The 17,846-nt window shown below is 40.7% G+C and overlaps 4 protein-coding genes across 7 annotated transcripts in view; all 4 read left to right on the top strand.

The window, feature by feature from the left end:
• LOC306844902 (active regulator of SIRT1-like) overlaps positions 1 to 2,762 on the top strand; it is a 3,173-nt gene extending 411 nt beyond the window's left edge. The window contains exons 2-4 of the mRNA XM_079377330.1: positions 1,765 to 1,935; positions 2,188 to 2,285; positions 2,369 to 2,762. Coding sequence (XP_079233456.1) covers positions 1,765 to 1,935; positions 2,188 to 2,285; positions 2,369 to 2,500 — 401 coding nt within the window. The 3' untranslated portion in view covers positions 2,501 to 2,762. The remainder of the gene's footprint in view (positions 1 to 1,764; positions 1,936 to 2,187; positions 2,286 to 2,368) is intronic.
• Positions 2,763 to 3,500: 738 nt separating this feature from the next.
• Positions 3,501 to 7,121, top strand: LOC306844546 (apolipoprotein L6-like). 3 transcript variants are annotated; one of them, XM_079376767.1, is made up of 8 exons: positions 3,501 to 3,632; positions 3,967 to 4,014; positions 4,206 to 4,313; positions 4,439 to 4,531; positions 4,660 to 4,728; positions 5,042 to 5,075; positions 5,302 to 5,335; positions 6,028 to 7,121. In XM_079376767.1, exons 1-8 carry the CDS (start codon positions 3,624 to 3,626, stop codon positions 6,758 to 6,760), a joined length of 1,128 nt encoding a protein of 375 aa, XP_079232893.1. In that variant the 5' UTR covers positions 3,501 to 3,623; the 3' UTR covers positions 6,761 to 7,121. The 3 variants fall into 3 exon arrangements, with proteins under 3 accessions (XP_079232893.1, XP_079232892.1, XP_079232891.1); XM_079376766.1 differs by having other exon boundaries at positions 3,511 to 3,632; positions 4,657 to 4,728; XM_079376765.1 differs by having other exon boundaries at positions 3,570 to 3,632; positions 3,877 to 4,014; positions 4,657 to 4,728.
• A 140-nt stretch (positions 7,122 to 7,261) lies between these two features.
• LOC306844853 (cyclic AMP-dependent transcription factor ATF-4-like) lies at positions 7,262 to 10,490 on the top strand. 2 transcript variants are annotated; one of them, XM_079377267.1, is made up of 3 exons: positions 7,262 to 7,457; positions 8,421 to 8,819; positions 9,458 to 10,490. In XM_079377267.1, the coding sequence occupies exons 2-3, from the start codon at positions 8,531 to 8,533 to the stop codon at positions 10,219 to 10,221; spliced, it is 1,053 nt and encodes a 350-aa protein (XP_079233393.1). In that variant the 5' UTR covers positions 7,262 to 7,457; positions 8,421 to 8,530; the 3' UTR covers positions 10,222 to 10,490. The 2 variants fall into 2 exon arrangements, with proteins under 2 accessions (XP_079233393.1, XP_079233394.1); XM_079377268.1 differs by having other exon boundaries at positions 7,273 to 7,457; positions 9,461 to 10,490.
• A 2,761-nt stretch (positions 10,491 to 13,251) lies between these two features.
• Positions 13,252 to 16,949, top strand: LOC306844829 (uncharacterized protein). Its single transcript, XM_079377227.1, has 2 exons — positions 13,252 to 13,350; positions 14,486 to 16,949. The coding sequence occupies exons 1-2, from the start codon at positions 13,292 to 13,294 to the stop codon at positions 15,420 to 15,422; spliced, it is 996 nt and encodes a 331-aa protein (XP_079233353.1). The 5' UTR covers positions 13,252 to 13,291; the 3' UTR covers positions 15,423 to 16,949.
• Positions 16,950 to 17,846: the final 897 nt, after the last annotated feature.

The raw sequence follows: 17,846 nt of genomic DNA, 5'->3' as shown, positions 1-17,846 counted from the left end.
ATGATTATATGTGTCCCTGGAGCACAAAACATGTGAATTATATGATTATATGTGTCTCTGGAGCACAAAACATGTGAATTATATGATTATATGTGTCTCTGGAGCACAAAACATGTGAATTATATGATTATATGTGTCTCTGGAGCACAAAACATGTGAATTATATGATTATATGTGTCTCTGGAGCACAAAACATGTGAATTATATGATTATATGTGTCTCTGGAGCACAAAACATGTGAATTATATGATTATATGTGTCTCTGGAGCACAAAACATGTGAATTATATGATTATATGTGTCTCTGGAGCACAAAACATGTGAATTATATGATTATATGTGTCTCTGGAGCACAAAACATGTGAATTATATGATTATATGTGTCTCTGGAGCACAAAACATGTGAATTATATGATTATATGTGTCTCTGGAGCACAAAACATGTGAATTATATGATTATATGTGTCCCTGGAGCACAAAACATGTGAATTATATGATTATATGTGTCTCTGGAGCACAAAACATGTGAATTATATGATTATATGTGTCTCTGGAGCACAAAACATGTGAATTATATGATTATATGTGTCCCTGGAGCACAAAACATGTGAATTATATGATTATATGTGTCTCTGGAGCACAAAACATGTGAATTATATGATTATATGTGTCTCTGGAGCACAAAACATGTGAATTATATGATTATATGTGTCTCTGGAGCACAAAACATGTGAATTATATGATTATATGTGTCTCTGGAGCACAAAACATGTGAATTATATGATTATATGTGTCTCTGGAGCACAAAACATGTGAATTATATGATTATATGTGTCTCTGGAGCACAAAACATGTGAATTATATGATTATATGTGTCTCTGGAGCACAAAACATGTGAATTATATGATTATATGTGTCTCTGGAGCACAAAACATGTGAATTATATGATTATATGTGTCTCTGGAGCACAAAACATGTGAATTATATGATTATATGTGTCTCTGGAGCACAAAACATGTGAATTATATGATTATATGTGTCTCTGGAGCACAAAACATGTGAATTATATAATTATATGTGTCTCTGGAGCACAAAACATGTGAATTATATGCATTGCTAAGAACTTCATTTGAACAACTTTAAAGGAGATTTTCTCAATATTTAGATTTTTTTGCTCCCTCAGATTCCAGATTTTCTAATAGTTGTATCTCAGACAAATATTGTCCTATCATAACAAACCATACATCAATGGAGAGATTATTTATTCATCTTTCAGATGATGTATACATCTCAGTTTCACAGGATTGGCCCTTCTGACTGGTTTAGTGCTCCAGGGTCCCAGTGGTTCAGAGCGCGTATCAAACTGCCACAGTCACGAGACACTTGTGTAATTAAAAGGATGAGTAGTAGTTAATAGTGTCTTATGGCCTCTGTTTACAAGCTGCCTTTAAAACAAGCCCTGCAAATTCATATAAAATCATTTAAAAACCACATATTATACAGACACCTCATATTTAATGGTATTTTATTGTTTTTATAGCATTTAATGTATTATACTTTTAATAAAACATTTGCAATGGGTTTGAAGAGCTGTTTTTAAGCATGCTTTTGTTGCATTTACACACTTTTGACCAGCAGGTGTCACTAGGGATGTATCGAGCGCTTCGAAACTGCAATTGATTCAAAGCTTCGAATAGGTTCATTCTCCCAGTCACTAGGCAAAGTGGTATTTATAAAAAGCGTGGTTATATACGTCTCCTTGCAGATGGAGTGAAGCGTAAGCAGAAGAAGAGCATCTCTCGTAAGTCTGCGCTGATGGAGCAGATCAGCAGCGAGAAGCAGGGCGTTCAGAGACGGATCCAGCAGCTGCAGCGACCCGGAAGATCGGCGCGGAGCAAAAACACGGTCAAAGACAAACACATCCGGTCTGCTCTGGGTGAGTCTGACCTCCTCAAACCTGCACAGACAATCTCAAACGTACTTAAAGCCTGCTGAAACACCATCAAACCTGCTCAAAACCTCTCGAACCTGCTCAGACGGTCTCAAACCTACTTAAAACCTGCCCAAAGACCCCTAAATCCAATCAAACCTCTGTAAGCCTGCTCAAAACTCCAGGTTCAGGTTGAGCAGACTAACATTAATATGACTTGCTCTGTTCCCAGCTGATGAGTGTCTCTGTTTTCCTCAGATGAATACAGAAAGAAGCAGAAGAAGAGTCAGCTGAAGTCAAATCTGCAGTATTTCCTGGGCGCTGGGAGTAAAACCCAGAGCAGAGACACGAGAGCGGTCTGAATCTCCTCCAGCTTCATCAGGTCACACACAGATTCTGTCAGTGATGGTGTGTAATGATCTATCGTGTGTTTCTTTAGATCGTCCAGCAGCATTCGGGTCGCCGCGCCTGTCATCGGCCCGATCCGCCCGTCTCCAAACCAGAGGAGAAATCCGTCTTCACTGAGAAGGACTTCCAGAAGTTCCAGAAGGAATATTTCTCAAATCGCTGATATATGCCGTGGGACGATAACACTTCTGTCTGGAATCATCTCGGACTGAAGCTGGACTGCAGATACGCTGATGTTGAACTTCTGTTTAGACAGTTTTGAATGTGTATTTTGAGAAATAAGGAATGAATAAATGGAAATGAAAGCAGAGACCTGTGTAATACTGCAGCTGTATAACTGAGAGTTACAGAGTACAGAGACTGAACCCATCCATTAAAGCAGTCTGTTTTATTAACATGTGTTGAATTAAAGCAATAATATACCCAAAACTGAAAACTGAGTTTCTTCTGATGAACCCAAAAGAAGATATAATGAAGAATGTTGACGGTACCCATTGATTTCTGTAGTATGCAGAAAAATACTATGGAAGTAAATAGCTACACGCATTATTCAAAATAACTTATTTATTTATTCAACCGCTGAAAGAACACATGTTTGAAACATTGACATCTTTGGGTGAACTATAGACTAACAGTCAAAAGTATCTGAACAGGAAGATTTTTAATGTTTCTTAAAGAAGTCTCTTCTGCTCACCAAGCCGGCTTTTATTTGATGCAAAAGCAGAAATACTGTGTAATATTTTTACTGTTTAAAATGACCGTTTTCTATTTGAATATATTTTAAAATGTAATTTATTCCTGTGATTTCAAAGCTGAATTATTAGCATCATTACTCCAGTCACACGATCCTTCAGAAATCATTCTGATTTGCTGCTCAAAAAACATTTATAATTATTATGTTGAAAACAGCAGTAGAATACTTTCAGGTTTCTTTGATGAATAGATGTTTATAAAATATAAATGTTTTTAAGAGTGTGAATATCAAATGTGTTTATTTTAAGGATATTTTTCCATCTTGTAGTACACAAACATAAAGATGCTTGCAGATACACCTGTGATCTTAAATAAAATCTTTAATTCTCATGCCACTAAACCAGTCCTTACTGGTTCTTCAAGTTTAATCAAAGAATCTCTTATATATAGGCATTTAAACTATGAAGTGAAAACTAAACTGACACATGGCATTTGTAAATGCTTGATTGTGTTGTAAGTGAAAGTGTTTGAACATTCCTTCGAGCGGATCTGTCTCACACACTGCGGCCGTCAGCACTGAACATCTGCAGAAGATGGATAAAGTAAGTCATTTCACTCATAAAGAACTGTTTAATTCCATGTGTTTCCACTGGCAATGATAATTCATATGACGGATCTGTGATGATCATATTTGAATGTCTTGTTATATGTTTATTACAGTATTATCATGAGAACCAATTTCGTAATGTCATATTTTCAATGAACTACTAGTTAAAAACTAAAAGAGAAGAATGAAACCCAAATGAACTGCTTTTATCGCTGGAGTTTTGTTCTGATGGGCTTTAGTTCATTGAGCTCAGACCGAAGCCCAGAAGATCAGGTTCCTCCAGCGGTTTGGATCCTGTCGTTCTGAACGATTTCCATTCTGTTCTTCAGAGATCTGCTCCTAAACCTGCTCCTCGATCGGCTCCAGGGGCCCGTAAGGTGAGAACATTGATCATCTTCATTGATTATCAGCATATTTACGAATGTTCAGGTCATACAGACCGTGATGATGCAGTTAAAGATTGTGAAAGTGAAAGACCTTCTGCTGAAAGAGCAGTGGAACCGGTCAAACTGCTCTTACTCTGCTCTGAATGATTGCCTCGTGAAGATGTTGATGGTTCTGGTTGCAGTTGGTGGGGATGAATGAGGTTACTGAGAGAGGAGAGCGCCCCCTGCAGGATCCTGGACCGTATCAGACCGGACTAGACTGCTCCGGTGGGGAACAGCCAGAGACCGAGGTAAAGCACCTCAGACATGAAAGAAAACATCACTTCCATAATAGTTGAGCTTCTTGTGCATCATTAATGAAAGGTTCTGATGTTTTCAAAAGTGTTCTTGTGTGTTTTTCTGCATGTCATTGAAGACAGAGAATCTGAATGAGAAACATGTTCCTCTGATTCCACAATCGAGCACTAAACCTGGAAAACCTCGTGAGCTCATTTCACGCTGCTCCGAGGTACATCGACAGGAGCATTCTCATACAAACATGATCTAAAGCATACAACCCATAATGCCTATTCATAAATAAATACTGATATTTTGACTTTTCATCCCAGCATTGTGTGTTTCTGTCTCACAAAGCAGAAGAATATGATAGTCATAGCAGCTCTGCAGGATTGTTTGGCTAGACAGTTTCAGAACAACAAGCTGCAGGTATGAACTGTGTCTGTGTGTCATTCTCCTTCCTGAAACATGTTCTTATGATTCTAACATTCTGAGAAACCTTTACAAAAGACAGTAAAACATATATTTGTTCACTTCAGTCACAGATCAAGTTCATCAGATCATTTGACCCAACAGATGTTTTTTAGAGTGCAGCAACATCATCCACTCACTCAGCACCTCTGCCTTCATTTTCTTTTTTATAATAAATGACATTCGATTTGATATTTTGTATTTTTAAGTGTGACTGAAGTGTCAATATATCTGAATAATAAAGACTGAAGCTTTGCTCTCTTTCCATCAGGACAAGAAATGCTTTCAGAAGGGAAATGTTTCGAGTAAGAGGCAAATTACACAGAATATTCAATGCAACATTTTAACTTGTAATCAGCCATTTTTAACCTTCTACCAGCTTTATTTTCCAATAGACGTTGGAATAATAATTAAGGCTGAATTATTTTCTCTTTCTTCCTGTAACTTGAAAAGTGGGCATCATTTTTTTTTAATTTCCACACTTTCTGCTACTAAGACATTGAAACAGAAAATTGTTTTTATTTACTTCAGGAGAATCTACAGTGATTTCAGATTCGGACTTCAGGTAAAGTGAAGCCAGAGATATAAATACATATACACATTCTTCATCTGTATATCCTCTCTCTCTCTCTCTCTCTCTATATATATATATATATACTGTATGTGTGTGTTTGGGTGTCAGGCAATTAAACATTTAAATTGGATTATTCACACCCTTTTTGTGTGATTAATCGTGAGTAATTGCACCGTTATCATGAAATTAAGCATGTACCATTTATTAATTAAAACATTAATTTTGTCATTATTTACTATATTCAGCAAAGTAAAACAAAAGATTGAAGGGTGATTCTCACAAAACTGTGTTTTCTGCCAAGCTAATTTCAAGATAAATTTAGATGTCTTTTCAAAAGGACACTGGAGTCTCCAAAAACAGATTTATTCAAGAGCACCGAGGGCAAAGGCTGCTTTAAACACAAAGCATGCTCACACCAAATGTTGATTTCATTTAGTTAATATTAGTTAATTGATCAAGAAAATGTATTTATGACATTATTTTTGACAGCATCCTCATTTTACAGCATTTTTACACAAGTGTCTAAAACTGTTAACAGCTCTGTAGCTTTGCAGGAGGTTTCTTGAAGCGGAGACACAGTTCTTCTGGATTTAGTCTCAGTTTGTTCTGTTTCTTCATGTCACAGTAGGACTAGAGCATGCTTCATTTCTGCTGCAACACTCATCTGTCTTTTGTCGCCGCAGGTCCTTCATGCACACAAGTGAAAGCTTCACAAATGCTCTTCAGTTGTTTGTTTCTCATCTGCCAAGTTGTGCGAGTGCTCTAGAAAGACAGCATGCTGAGCTGCAGGAAGTGGCTGGTGTCGTAGATAAGACACACAAAGGAGTGAAGATCGCCGGCATCACCGGAGGAGCCACGGGAGCGGTGGGCGGCGCGGCGGCCGTGGCCGGGATCCTCCTGTCCCCCGTGACCCTGGGAGCGTCTCTGGCCATCACGGTGCTCGGGGTCGGGGTCGCGGCCGCTGGAGGGGTCACCGGGGCCTCGGCCGCCATCACCAACAAAGTCAAGAAAAACCAGGTCAGGAAGAAGGTGGAAACGATCTTGAAGGACTACCAAAGTGAGATGAAGGACATTGAAGGTTACTTAAACAACATTAACACAGAGATGGGGAAACTCCGAGAATATGACCTGCTGACGCTGGAGCGTGTGAATGTGAAATCTGCAAAGATTGCACGGCTGGTCAAGATAGTAGACGGAACATCGACGGTGCTGAGCGTGATCAGCAGATCCTCGGGCGTGATTGAGGGCTTTGCCTGCGGCATGGATCTTTTCTTCACCGAAGAAGATTCACAGAATCTCAAGAAAGAGTCAAAGACCAGGTTTGCCCAGCAGATCCGCGAGGTGGCAGGACAGATCGAGGCCGGCCGGACAGAACTGATGGACATGAGAGAGGAACTGCTCTCAGAAGGGATATGAGCTCAGGAATGGAGTTAAAATAATGCTGAACGAAACGATTCTTTGCTTCGCTTGTTGTCGCTGGAGGGCCGTGTAGACGTGTATTCTGGGAACCTTTGCATATGTCAAAATAATAAAAAGATGTTCCTGAGATTGAATTGCTTGCTTGACTGACTCACTAGAATATTTTGAGCACTTCATGTGTAGCCATTTTTTCTCTATTCCATAATTAATAATCAGATCATACAAGCAGGAAAAACGAAAGAGTTGTTCTGTAGAGATCAGACTCAGTTTCTCTGTTTTACTCTCACGCAGTCTTGTGTTGTACCTTTGCTAAAGTGTCAAAATAATAATAATAAACATATTTTCCTGAATTACTACCATATTTAGAGTATTTCATGTGTATTTAACACTGCATTCTGTCTCCATTCTCCATGAATAATCATATCGTAAGAGTTGGAACTACTTTAACTTTGCATAAACTGGCATCGGCGGAGTGATACGCGCAGACGGCGGAAGCGCACTGTCTGGGTGTGATGCGCGCGTATATAAGCGGAAGCGCGGCCGCGTCCCCGTTTTCTCTCCCGCGCTCCGGTGTCTCCTCACGCTGCTCTCCCGCGGGAATCATGGCTGTGTAGCGGCTCGCGGCGGTCATCATCGCAGCGGTGAATCCGGCAGTGCAGCGCTCCAGTGCACTGGCTCTATTTGGCAAAATGGCGTAAGTATTTCTCAGTATTTGATTTAGTGTATAATACGTTTTTGAAAGCGGTTGTATTTGTTAGTAACAGTTATAACTAGTCTAGTTTGGCGTTTAGCATTTTCACAGTGTCGCTGTGTAAAGTGTTTTCGAACGATCTCCGTTTGTTTGGATTGTTCCGTCGTTATTTGACAGACTAATACGCGCTAATCCATAAAATAAACAGCCGGGGTTTGTCGCGAAGCGCAACGTGGCGCCTCAAAATGGCGCGCGCGCTCCCTCCGCGTGACCGTGGCGCTGGAAATGGCGCGAGGGCGTCAGGGACACCTTCACCTCGAGCAGGAGCCAGGGGGCGGGGCTTCCCGTACTCATGACCATATTAGGAAGTGTTATCGGGAAGGGCGGAGAAATTCCTGCCTAGAGGGGAACTAACTTACTAGATGAGTTAATAATAGTTGCTAGGAGGAGGTGTTTAGGGTTGGTTAATATTAGTGATGAGGAGGTGAATGTGTGTGTGGGCAGCTCGAGTTCCTCCAGATGGTGGACCGGTTTACCTGGAACGCCTTTAGGTGTTTAGAGACTGGATCAACTGGTTTACGGTGCTGGTAATCACAACTGGTTATCCAGTGCAAGGAAGTGAATTAAATACAGCTTTGTTCTGTTAAACCTTACCTCCAGCAAGGGTTGGGTTTCGAGAACTGGTTCCTCTTTGTTCTAAAAAAAAAAAAAAAAAGTGTGGGTTTCGTAATAGTATTTGCATAGGGGTGTCTGACTAAACAAACCCTCTGAATGAACATTTTTAAAATGAATTTTAAAAAAAATCATAATATTATTAGATTTGTTTATGAATCAGAATCTTAGAATTTCCAGCCCCAGTTAGTTTTCGATATAAAACATGAAGTCACTTGAAACGTCTAATTTCCAGTTTTGTTGCTCAGTCAGAAGTCTGGTTCAGTTTCTGTAACCTCGTCTCGTTTCTTTCAGGTCCCTTGTGGCATCCACCCACAGCTCTGCTGCTGTAGACAGCATATCCACACCGTTCACCAGCTCTCCAGAACCCCCGTCCCGCTCCGCTTCGCCTCTGACCGTCTGCCATGGCCGTGGTGTCTCCGATGAGTCTGGAGGACGTGGGGGCCCTGTTCCTGGGGCCCTCGTCTCTGATGGCTGACCCCTTCGGGCCCCTTCTGGATGAAGATGAGGAGAGCGCTCTGTCAAAGGGGTCGTCGTCGCCCCTCTCCTCCTCCTACACTGAATCTTCCTCTCTCTCTCCCCTCTCTCCCTCTCGTCCCGCTTCTGTAGGGTGTCAGTCAGAGCTGCTGTCGCTCTCCTGGCCGTCTGCGTCTGATCTGCTCACTGCGCAAGCGGAGCCCGAGCAGAGCAAAGGTGATGCTTCACACACTGAGCCGCTGCACGTTTGCTCTGGAAACCCAATGCATCACACTCATACAAAAATAATAATAATGGCCAACCAAATGCACTGTAACACTTAGATTGACTTGTATTTTGTAGGTGAACATTGAATAGAACCAAAATTATTATAGTAACTGATAATAAAAATAACATTTAAAACCATAAACATTTTCGTTACTTGAAATAAAATATTTTATAAAACCTTAAATTTATTTTACTAAACTAAGACTAGATCTGAAAAAATTAATGTACTACTTTGAGAGAAACTAAATTACTAACTACTTAAAAATTATGAAAACAAACTATAAATAAAATTAATCCCAAATATTTGTTTACAGCTACAAATAGTATCCAGTGATGCTAAATAACTCGAGTGTGTTGTGGTGCACAGTGGCTTTCGGAGACCACTAGTACTCTTTGTAGGTGAACACTGTAGCTCGTTCCAGGTAATTAATGGTAAACTGATCTGAGGTTCGTGCCGCACACAGAAGTGTGTCGTTGGTTGAGCAGCAGTGTTTAAGGGACTTTCTCTCTGCTACACTTTCTATACCTAGATTTTTAAACCAAATATGCATTTCAAAGTTTACTAAAATTCTCTGTTTTTCCTCCAGCAGGTGATGCGTTTTCTGGCATGGATTGGATGACGGACAAGTTAGACCTGAATGACTTCGACCTGGATTCTCTCATCGGATCATGTGATTCAGACGAGCCTCCCAGTTCTCCAGAAGAGCTGCTGGCCTGCCTGGACACCGACATGGATCTCGACCTGGATTCGCTCCCGTTCGACTCGTCAGACCTGGGCCTGGCTCTGCCTCCGCTGACCCTCGACCTTCAGGAGCCTGTAGAGGTCAAGCCTGAGCCTCTGTCTCCGGATCCCAGCTACATGCTGGAGCTGGGCAGCGAGGTGTCTGTGATCCAGACTGCCGAAATCATGCTGACTCCATCCCACATCTTGCTGCTGCTGGCTCCCAAAGAGGAGATGAGCGGCGGCGATCTGTCAGACAGCGACAGCGGGATCTCCGTCTCTGATCCCGAACCCTTGCCGAAGCCCACAGGCTCCTCCAGAAACAAACCCTACTCCAGACCCGACCCGGATGCCGTGAAAGCCGCGCCTGGCGCTCCTAAAGTGGTGGAGAAGAAACAGAAGAAGATGGAGCAGAACAAAACTGCAGCGACGCGCTACCGGCAGAAGAAACGCTCCGAGCAGGAGACGCTGAACTCTGAGTGCACTGAGCTGGAGAAGAGAAACCAGGAGCTCCAGGAGAAAGCCGAGGCTATCAGCCGAGAGATCCGCTACCTGAAAGATCTCATGGAGGAGGTTCGGTCTGCGAAGAACCGCAGGAGCAAAGCCCAGGATGCTGTCAGCTCTGGTTAGGGTTAGATGCTTCCCCTGATGTTTCTGATCCGCTGGAGATGGTCTGCACTAAACTCATTCATTCTCTCTCATTCACTCGAGTCGTTTATCGTCCAGTAAGGGGCTCATCAGTCAGAGTTGTTACACTGAATCTGTTGCTGTAGAGCTTGTAAATAGGCTTCACATGTGCTATTTAAACTGGCTAAACATGCTAGATCTGTCATGGTGTAGTGTGTTGGCTGTAAAATCTCTTTGCTGTTTTCTATTAAAGATGCCTTCAAACTCATTCACTCCTGTGGACTGGTTTCTTTTTTTGTTTTTGGAGTACACAAATAATGTTGTAATAAAGGAAAAAAACTAATTTGACAACTACTCCTCCCCTTTTGTATTACCCAGCACACCTCGGGATTAAAGTAAAAAAATATATGTGACCCTGAAGCACAAAACTAGTCATAAGTGTCAATTTGTCAAAATTGAGATTTATACATCATCTGAAAGCTGAATAAATAATCTTTCCATTGATGTATGGTTTGTTATGATAGGACAATATTTGTCTGAGATACAACTATTAGAAAATCTGGAATCTGAGGGAGCAAAAAAATCTAAATATTGAGAAAATCTCCTTTAAAGTTGTTCAAATGAAGTTCTTAGCAATGCATATTACTAATCAAAAATGAAGTTTTGATATATTTACGGTAGGAGATTTACAAAAGACTTTACCTATGTCCAGCATGATTGCAACAGCAGCAAGATATGTATCTCAAACTAAGAGAGTCCAGCTGTACACTAAACTAAAGGAAGATATATTTTAGTAAAGACAATATCTTAACTACTTATTTCTTGTTTATAAAAAAAATGTATACATGCAAATTAATTACTGATTTATAGATCTATTCTTGTTTTGTTTATGTATTATATGTCAATGCTTTGGCAATATTTTGCAAGTCATGCCAATAAAGTGCATTTGAATTGAACTGTGTGAGAGAGAGAGTGTGTGTGAGAGAGAGAGAGAGAGTGTGTGTGTGAGAGAGAGTGTGTGTGAGAGAGAGAGAGAGAGTGTGTGAGAGAGAGAGAGTGTGTGTGAGAGAGAGAGAGAGTGTGTGTGAGAGAGAGAGTGTGTGTGTGTAAGAGAGAGAGTGTGTGTGTGTGAGAGAGAGAGTGTGTGTGTGTGAGAGAGAGAGAGAGAGTGTGTGTGAGAGAGAGAGAGAGTGTGTGTGTGTGAGAGAGAGAGAGAGTGTGTGTGAGAGAGAGAGAGAGTGTGTGTGAGAGAGAGAGTGTGTGTGTGTAAGAGAGAGAGTGTGTGTGTGTGAGAGAGAGAGTGTGTGTGTGTGAGAGAGAGAGAGAGAGTGTGTGTGAGAGAGAGAGAGAGTGTGTGTGTGTGAGAGAGAGAGTGTGTGTGTGTGAGAGAGAGAGAGAGTGTGTGTGAGAGAGAGAGAGAGTGTGTGTGTGTGTGTATCATGTTCATAGATTATCTGTCGCTGATCAGCTCAGGCTTCATCTGAGACAGAAAATAACACTTATTTCACATGTCAACCTGAAGCTAAAATTAGTTTGTTAAAGTGACATTACACACATTTTAAAACAAGTTGACTTCCTCTCTATATGAAGCCATGTATGTATGTTGTTCTGCACATTTTTATTTATTTATATCAGTGTTTCTCAAACTTTTTCAGCCCAAGGACCACTTTATCTTCAATTTTTCCTGAGGACCACCTAACAGAATCCCACTCTAACACACCCCCAAAAAACAACAAAATAGGAAGGATCAGCTAAATTTATGTTTAATATGCAACTGTTAAGTCAAAAACTAATTATTCAAACACAAATGCAATGATATGATCAGAAATTATTATATGAATTTTCTTTCATTTCAAAAAGTAAATGTGAAATGAGCTGCCGCTTAATATGAACAACAAACTGCACATGTGAAGAAATAAAACTGCAATTAAACATGCTGTAACAGCCTAGATCCCTTAATGTCATTCCAAAGAGCCATTAGTTTAAAACCGAGGTGGAGGGTATAGGAAGTTATGGTTGTAACTATGGTAACAATAAAATGCTGAAAAAAATGTTCCCCTTAATGTCCAATATCACTGAAATTTCTCGGATTTTACACATGAAACAAAAACTAGTACATTACAAAACTAATAGATCTGTGGATTTTATATTTTGAGATTTCCATCTAAAGCTTAACGTGACTGTTAATGAGACGAGTGGTGCTGCTTATCACAGTTTCTGAATGTCTGGCTCCACAGAGGAGAGTTTCAGTCTCATACTTCAGATTATATTTGTAAGGACCATTATTGTTGCTTCCATAGACATCAGCGCTTTAAATGTATGGTTTTGCTAGCACTTAAGTGTATTTAAATGTCTGAAACCTAAAATAAGCATTATATGGTTGAAAACACTGAATATTTGTGATAATATGAGAAGTCAGCGCGTCCGATCTGGCTCCGCGCCAGCAGCCAACTCGCGAGAGCAGATTTGAATTCAGCAGCTGATGACGTGACGCACTGAACGTCCTAATCACACCGGTGTGGTCGCGCGAGCTAAAGGGTTAAACAGAAGGGCAAGAACTGTTATCACAGTTCCGCAAGTGCATTAAAAATCTACTTAAATAAGTGACGATTTTATAAACACTTGTCTAGTTTAGGTCATCTTTTCGCGGACCACTAGGGGGCGATGGCGGACCACACTTTAAGAATTACTGATTTATATGAAGCTAATTAGTAAGTGCTCTGAGAGTGTGATTGAAACTTTAGTAACCCAATAAAGCTCATTTGAGCAGAAGACTGAGTCTGAGAGTGATGCTTCACTGCTGGACTCCATCACTAACAATAACCATAACTCACACATAATCACTGCATGAGTGTGAACAGATGCGTTTGAACACAAGATCAATGACTGGATTAAATTGTTTTATTATTGTTTTACTGTCAACACAGTCTGCTGTTAAAACAACAGAATACAGAACTATTCACAGAAGCAGAACAGATTTAATGTTTAAGAGAGGAAGGGTCTCTGGACTTTCATATCTGAACAGCTGTTTGATGATGTTATATTATATTTCTCTGAAGCAGCTGCAGGTGTAATGAGAATCAGTCCGCGGCGGGTTCTGTGTTCTCTCATACTCGGAGGTGTTTTAGGAAGGTAACTGAGAGCATTCTGCTGCATGGGAACTTTGTGCTGAACATCATGCTATTATGACGCAATGCTTGAGGAAACGGATACATTTGATTTTTCAGGATTCTTTGATGAATAGAAAGTTCAAAAGAACAAAGTTTAACATATATTCACATAGAAAACAGATAAATGCAGCTTTGGTGAGCAGAAGAGGCTTTTAAAAGACTATTAAAACATTACCGACCCCAAATGTTTGAACGCTAGTGTATTAAAGTCATAATTCGAGCAGAAGTGATCTTTCTGCAATGATTTACTCACCTTGATGTTGTTCCAAACCTGTCGGACTGTCTTTATCCTGTGGATGCCAAAAGATCACATTTCAAGTGTAAATACAATAAACCTGTAGATTTTCAACAGTATCCACCTTAAATATAAATGGGCAAGACTTCCGGTTCATAAGACCCATCATATTTACAGATGGTTAGTGAAGATGATGGAATCTTCTTCAATATCCGCCTCCTCCTGTCATTCATTCACAGAATGCTGTCGCCTGTGTTTTAATGTTTCTACATCATTTTTTCAAGTTTTAAAACATCTATTCTTAGACCTTTCCAATAATATATGTGTCCCTGCAGCACAAAAGCAGTCATGAGTAACACAGGTATATCTGTAGCAATAACCAACAATACATTGTATGGATCAAAATTATACATTTCTCTTTTATAACACAAATCATTAGGATATTAAGATCATGTTCCATCAAGATATTTAGTAAATTTCCTACTGTAAATATATCAAAACTTCATTTTTGATTAGTAATATGCATTGCTAAGAACTTCATTTGAACAACTTTAAAGGAGATTTTCTCAATATTTAGATTTTTTTGCTCCCTCAGATTCCAGATTTTCAAATAGTTGCATCTCAGACAAATATTGTCCTATCATAACAAACCATACATCAATGGAGAGATTATTTATTCAGCTTCAGATGATGTATAAAACTCAATTTCACAAAATTGAGCCTTATGACTGGTTTTGTGCTCCAGGGTCACATATATTATGTCATGATTTATTTGTAAGACAGTGGAGCAGACTAAGTGTCCCTGGGAGGGGACGAGTGATCGTTAAGAGATTTAATAGCTGCCTCCTCCTTCCTTTCACAGAATGTCGTCATCGGTGTCTGGGCACACGGACCGGACTGTGATCTGGGAGACGCCGGAGCTGTCGGCGTATCTGCACTCCTCCCCGTGGACTCCAGGGGTCGCTGTCGTCACCCACAAGAGCTTCAGCAGCACCGCCAGCCTCTTCCACTTACCTGAGGATGCATTTCTGCATCTGCTCCTGGGAGCGAGATCAGTGGCACACCTGCTGTGTGAGAGTCTGGCGGTGCAGCGCTGCGCTCTGGTCCATACGCCGCACAAACAGGCCGGAGCCGAGCTCCATGTGGTGCCGCTCCACGGCCTGCAGTCGGAGTGGAAGCCTCACCTCGCTGCGCAGGAGGATTTCCAGGCGTACGATCCCGGATACGTCAGCTCCAAGAGCGGGCCGCGCTGGACGGATGTGGATCTGGAGGCCATCAGGAGCCGAATCCAGGCTCAGCTGCCAAACCCAAACGCGGCGCCCAACTACACCTTCCTGGGCGATCCGTCCGACCCCGGGCTGTTCCCACGCATCGTGCGCGGAGAAGAGAAGCAGTGGAGAGTTTGGGAGGATGAAGAGCATGTGGCCTTCCTCACGCCGTTCCCTAACACACCCGGACTGACTGTTCTGGTCCCGCGGAAGCCCCTCTCCAGTGACATCTTCCGGCTGGAGGAGGGCGACTATCGGCAGCTGGCGCTGGCCTCCCGGAAGGTGTCCGGACTTCTAGAGGCGGGGCTTGGTGCCTGGGGGGTGGGGCTTATTTTTGAGGGCTTTGAGATCGATTACGCTCATGCTAAGCTGATTCCGCTCGTCTCTTCGGCTGATGAAGCGGAGATGAGCCTCAGCTGTCCGGCTCCGGAGTTCTTTGACTGCTATCCGGGTTACGTGACGTCCGTCAGCGGTCCACCGGCCAACCGGCAGAGTCTCCACGAGATCTGTGCTAGAGTTACACAGCGCTAACTAGGTTTGCAAAAAAGGTGGTAATTTTCAGTAAATTTTGGAAACATTCCAGTAATTTTAGAAACTTTCCAGGGGCCTCATTTATCAACAGTGAAAAGGTTCTGTATTTTAGTCCTTATATTTACACACATTGCTACATATAAGTACAAGTTGGTAGATCACACACCGTGAAACTGTGCGTACACACTCATCAAGCACATGTGCTTACACACTGTGGATAAATGAGGGCCCAGGATTTTTTGGAAGGTTTCTGGAAATTTACTGGAAATATTCCACCCCTTTGCTACCCTAGCGCTAACTGCTTTCTGCCGATTTAATCAGCATTGTTTATAGTAATGGCAGAAATAACTAGTAGGTTGACCGATATATTGCCAAGGCCGATATATCGGCCGGTTTTTCAAATATCGGCATCAGCCCATGTGTTCGAGATGGGACGTTTAATTTGAAAGCACTGAGAACGGCAGCACCTAATCTCTCACACTGCAGAAAATTATTTTCTTCCTTGGTATTTTTGTCTTGTTTTCTAGTATAAATATCTAAAAATTCTGGAATTAAGATGTGTTTACTTGACAAGTAAAATGACTCAAGATATGTCCAAGTTTTGTTAGTTTTTGCTTAAAACAATCAAAAATATCTGCCAATGGGGTAAAAATTATCTTCTTTAGCCTTTGAATTAAGATTATTTTTCTTACCCCATTGGCAGATATTTTTGATTGTTTTAAGCAAAAACTAACAAAACTTGAATAATTATTTCAGAAAACAAGACAAAAATATATCTGCAAGCAGCGATTACTGGGGTTCAAGCAGTTAAGGTGGTCTTGGCCAACCTGGATGTATGGCTGACAGTTAAACATCCCAAATGCAGAAGAGGCTCACACACACACACACACACACACACTGACATTAAATGATTTAACTAGTATATTAATACTCTATAAGCATATTTACACACATTTTGTTGCAGAGATGCATATTTGAAGTAAATGATAAGTGACAATACTTATTGCAAGTGTTCTCTTTTTAAGAGTTTATATGTCATTTTCAGGTTTTACTGTAATCATAATCTGGCATAATTGTAAAAAGTGATATATCTGTATGAACAAAGTGGTAAACTTTGACTAAATGTGATTTCAAATGTTCTAACAGTGATTTTATAATATCTAAGCATGAATCCATCAAACCTATGATCAGTACTGTTTCAGTTAGTTCAGTGGTTCTCGAACCTCTCCATGAAGTACCCCAGCACACTCTGTATGTCTGCCTATATCTGATACACACAGGTCTTGCAGTCTCCACTAATGAGCTGATGAGTTGAATCAGGTGTGATAGATGGCTATTTGGGCTGTTACCAAGCAAATTAAATCAGTATCAACTAAACGTATCTTTGCAGTGCATCTGAAGTGGCATTTGGATGCATTTACACACACTTTAATGCAGCTCAGAGGGGCATAGAATGCTAACCTGCAGTTACAGATGCATAAATAATGTTTGATATTTGAAACATAAAACATTGAAAACTGATGTTTGAAATTATTTCAAAAAATGAAGATACTTTAAATGTGAAATTCAAACCGCCAGCAGGTAGCAGCGAGTCATTGTGACTGAATCGACTCATTTAAACAGTTGATTCATTCAGGAACAAATCACCCTCATGTTGCTCAGAGATGAAAAACAGTGCTGTTGATGTTGTTGGAGAAATAGAGCAAAAGCAGGAAGTATGGTGTCTAAAACAAGTCTCTTAATATTAACTTCTTGTTTGTTGAACTGTTGCATAAAATCTAAATCACATTAGTAATCATGCTGACTTTTGGAGAAAAGACTGGCACTCTTCGTGTGATATTAGCTATAAGAAATGATATACTGTAATTATAGGCTATATATTTTGTTTATGTGATCATTCTAAATGTAATTTAATAGACTGAATCGTGCAGTGAAACTCGTATGCGCACTAGTTTAAAGGAACACTCCACTTTTTTTGGATATAGGCTCATTCTACAACTCTCCCAAGAGTTAAACAGTTGAGTTTTACCGTTTCTGAATCCATTCAGCCGATCTCCGAGTCTGGCGGTAGCACTTTTAGCGTAGCTTAGCATAGATCATTGAATCAGATTAGACCGTTAGCATCTCGCTCAAAAATGACTAAAGAGTTTTGATAATTTTCCTATTTAAAGCTGGAGTTTTCTGTAGTTACATCGTGCACTAAGACCGACGGAAAATGAAAAGTTGTGATTTTCTAGGCTGATATGGCTAGCAACTATACTCTCGTTCCGGTGTAATAATGAAGGAAATGTGCTGCCGTGGTGTAGCAGGAACAGTGATATTACGCAGCGTCTGAAAGTAGTCCCCAGCTATATCATAACTAGATACCTAGCTGGGGACTACCTTCAGGCGCTGCGTCATTATTACACCGGAACAATTATTATT

This window comes from Barbus barbus (assembly GCF_936440315.1).
Source record: "Barbus barbus genome assembly, chromosome: 25".
In the NCBI taxonomy this organism is placed as follows: Eukaryota; Metazoa; Chordata; class Actinopteri; order Cypriniformes; family Cyprinidae; genus Barbus; species Barbus barbus.
The sequence above is the reverse complement of the archived record's forward strand: the minus strand, read 5'-3'. Positions and strand labels throughout refer to the sequence as shown.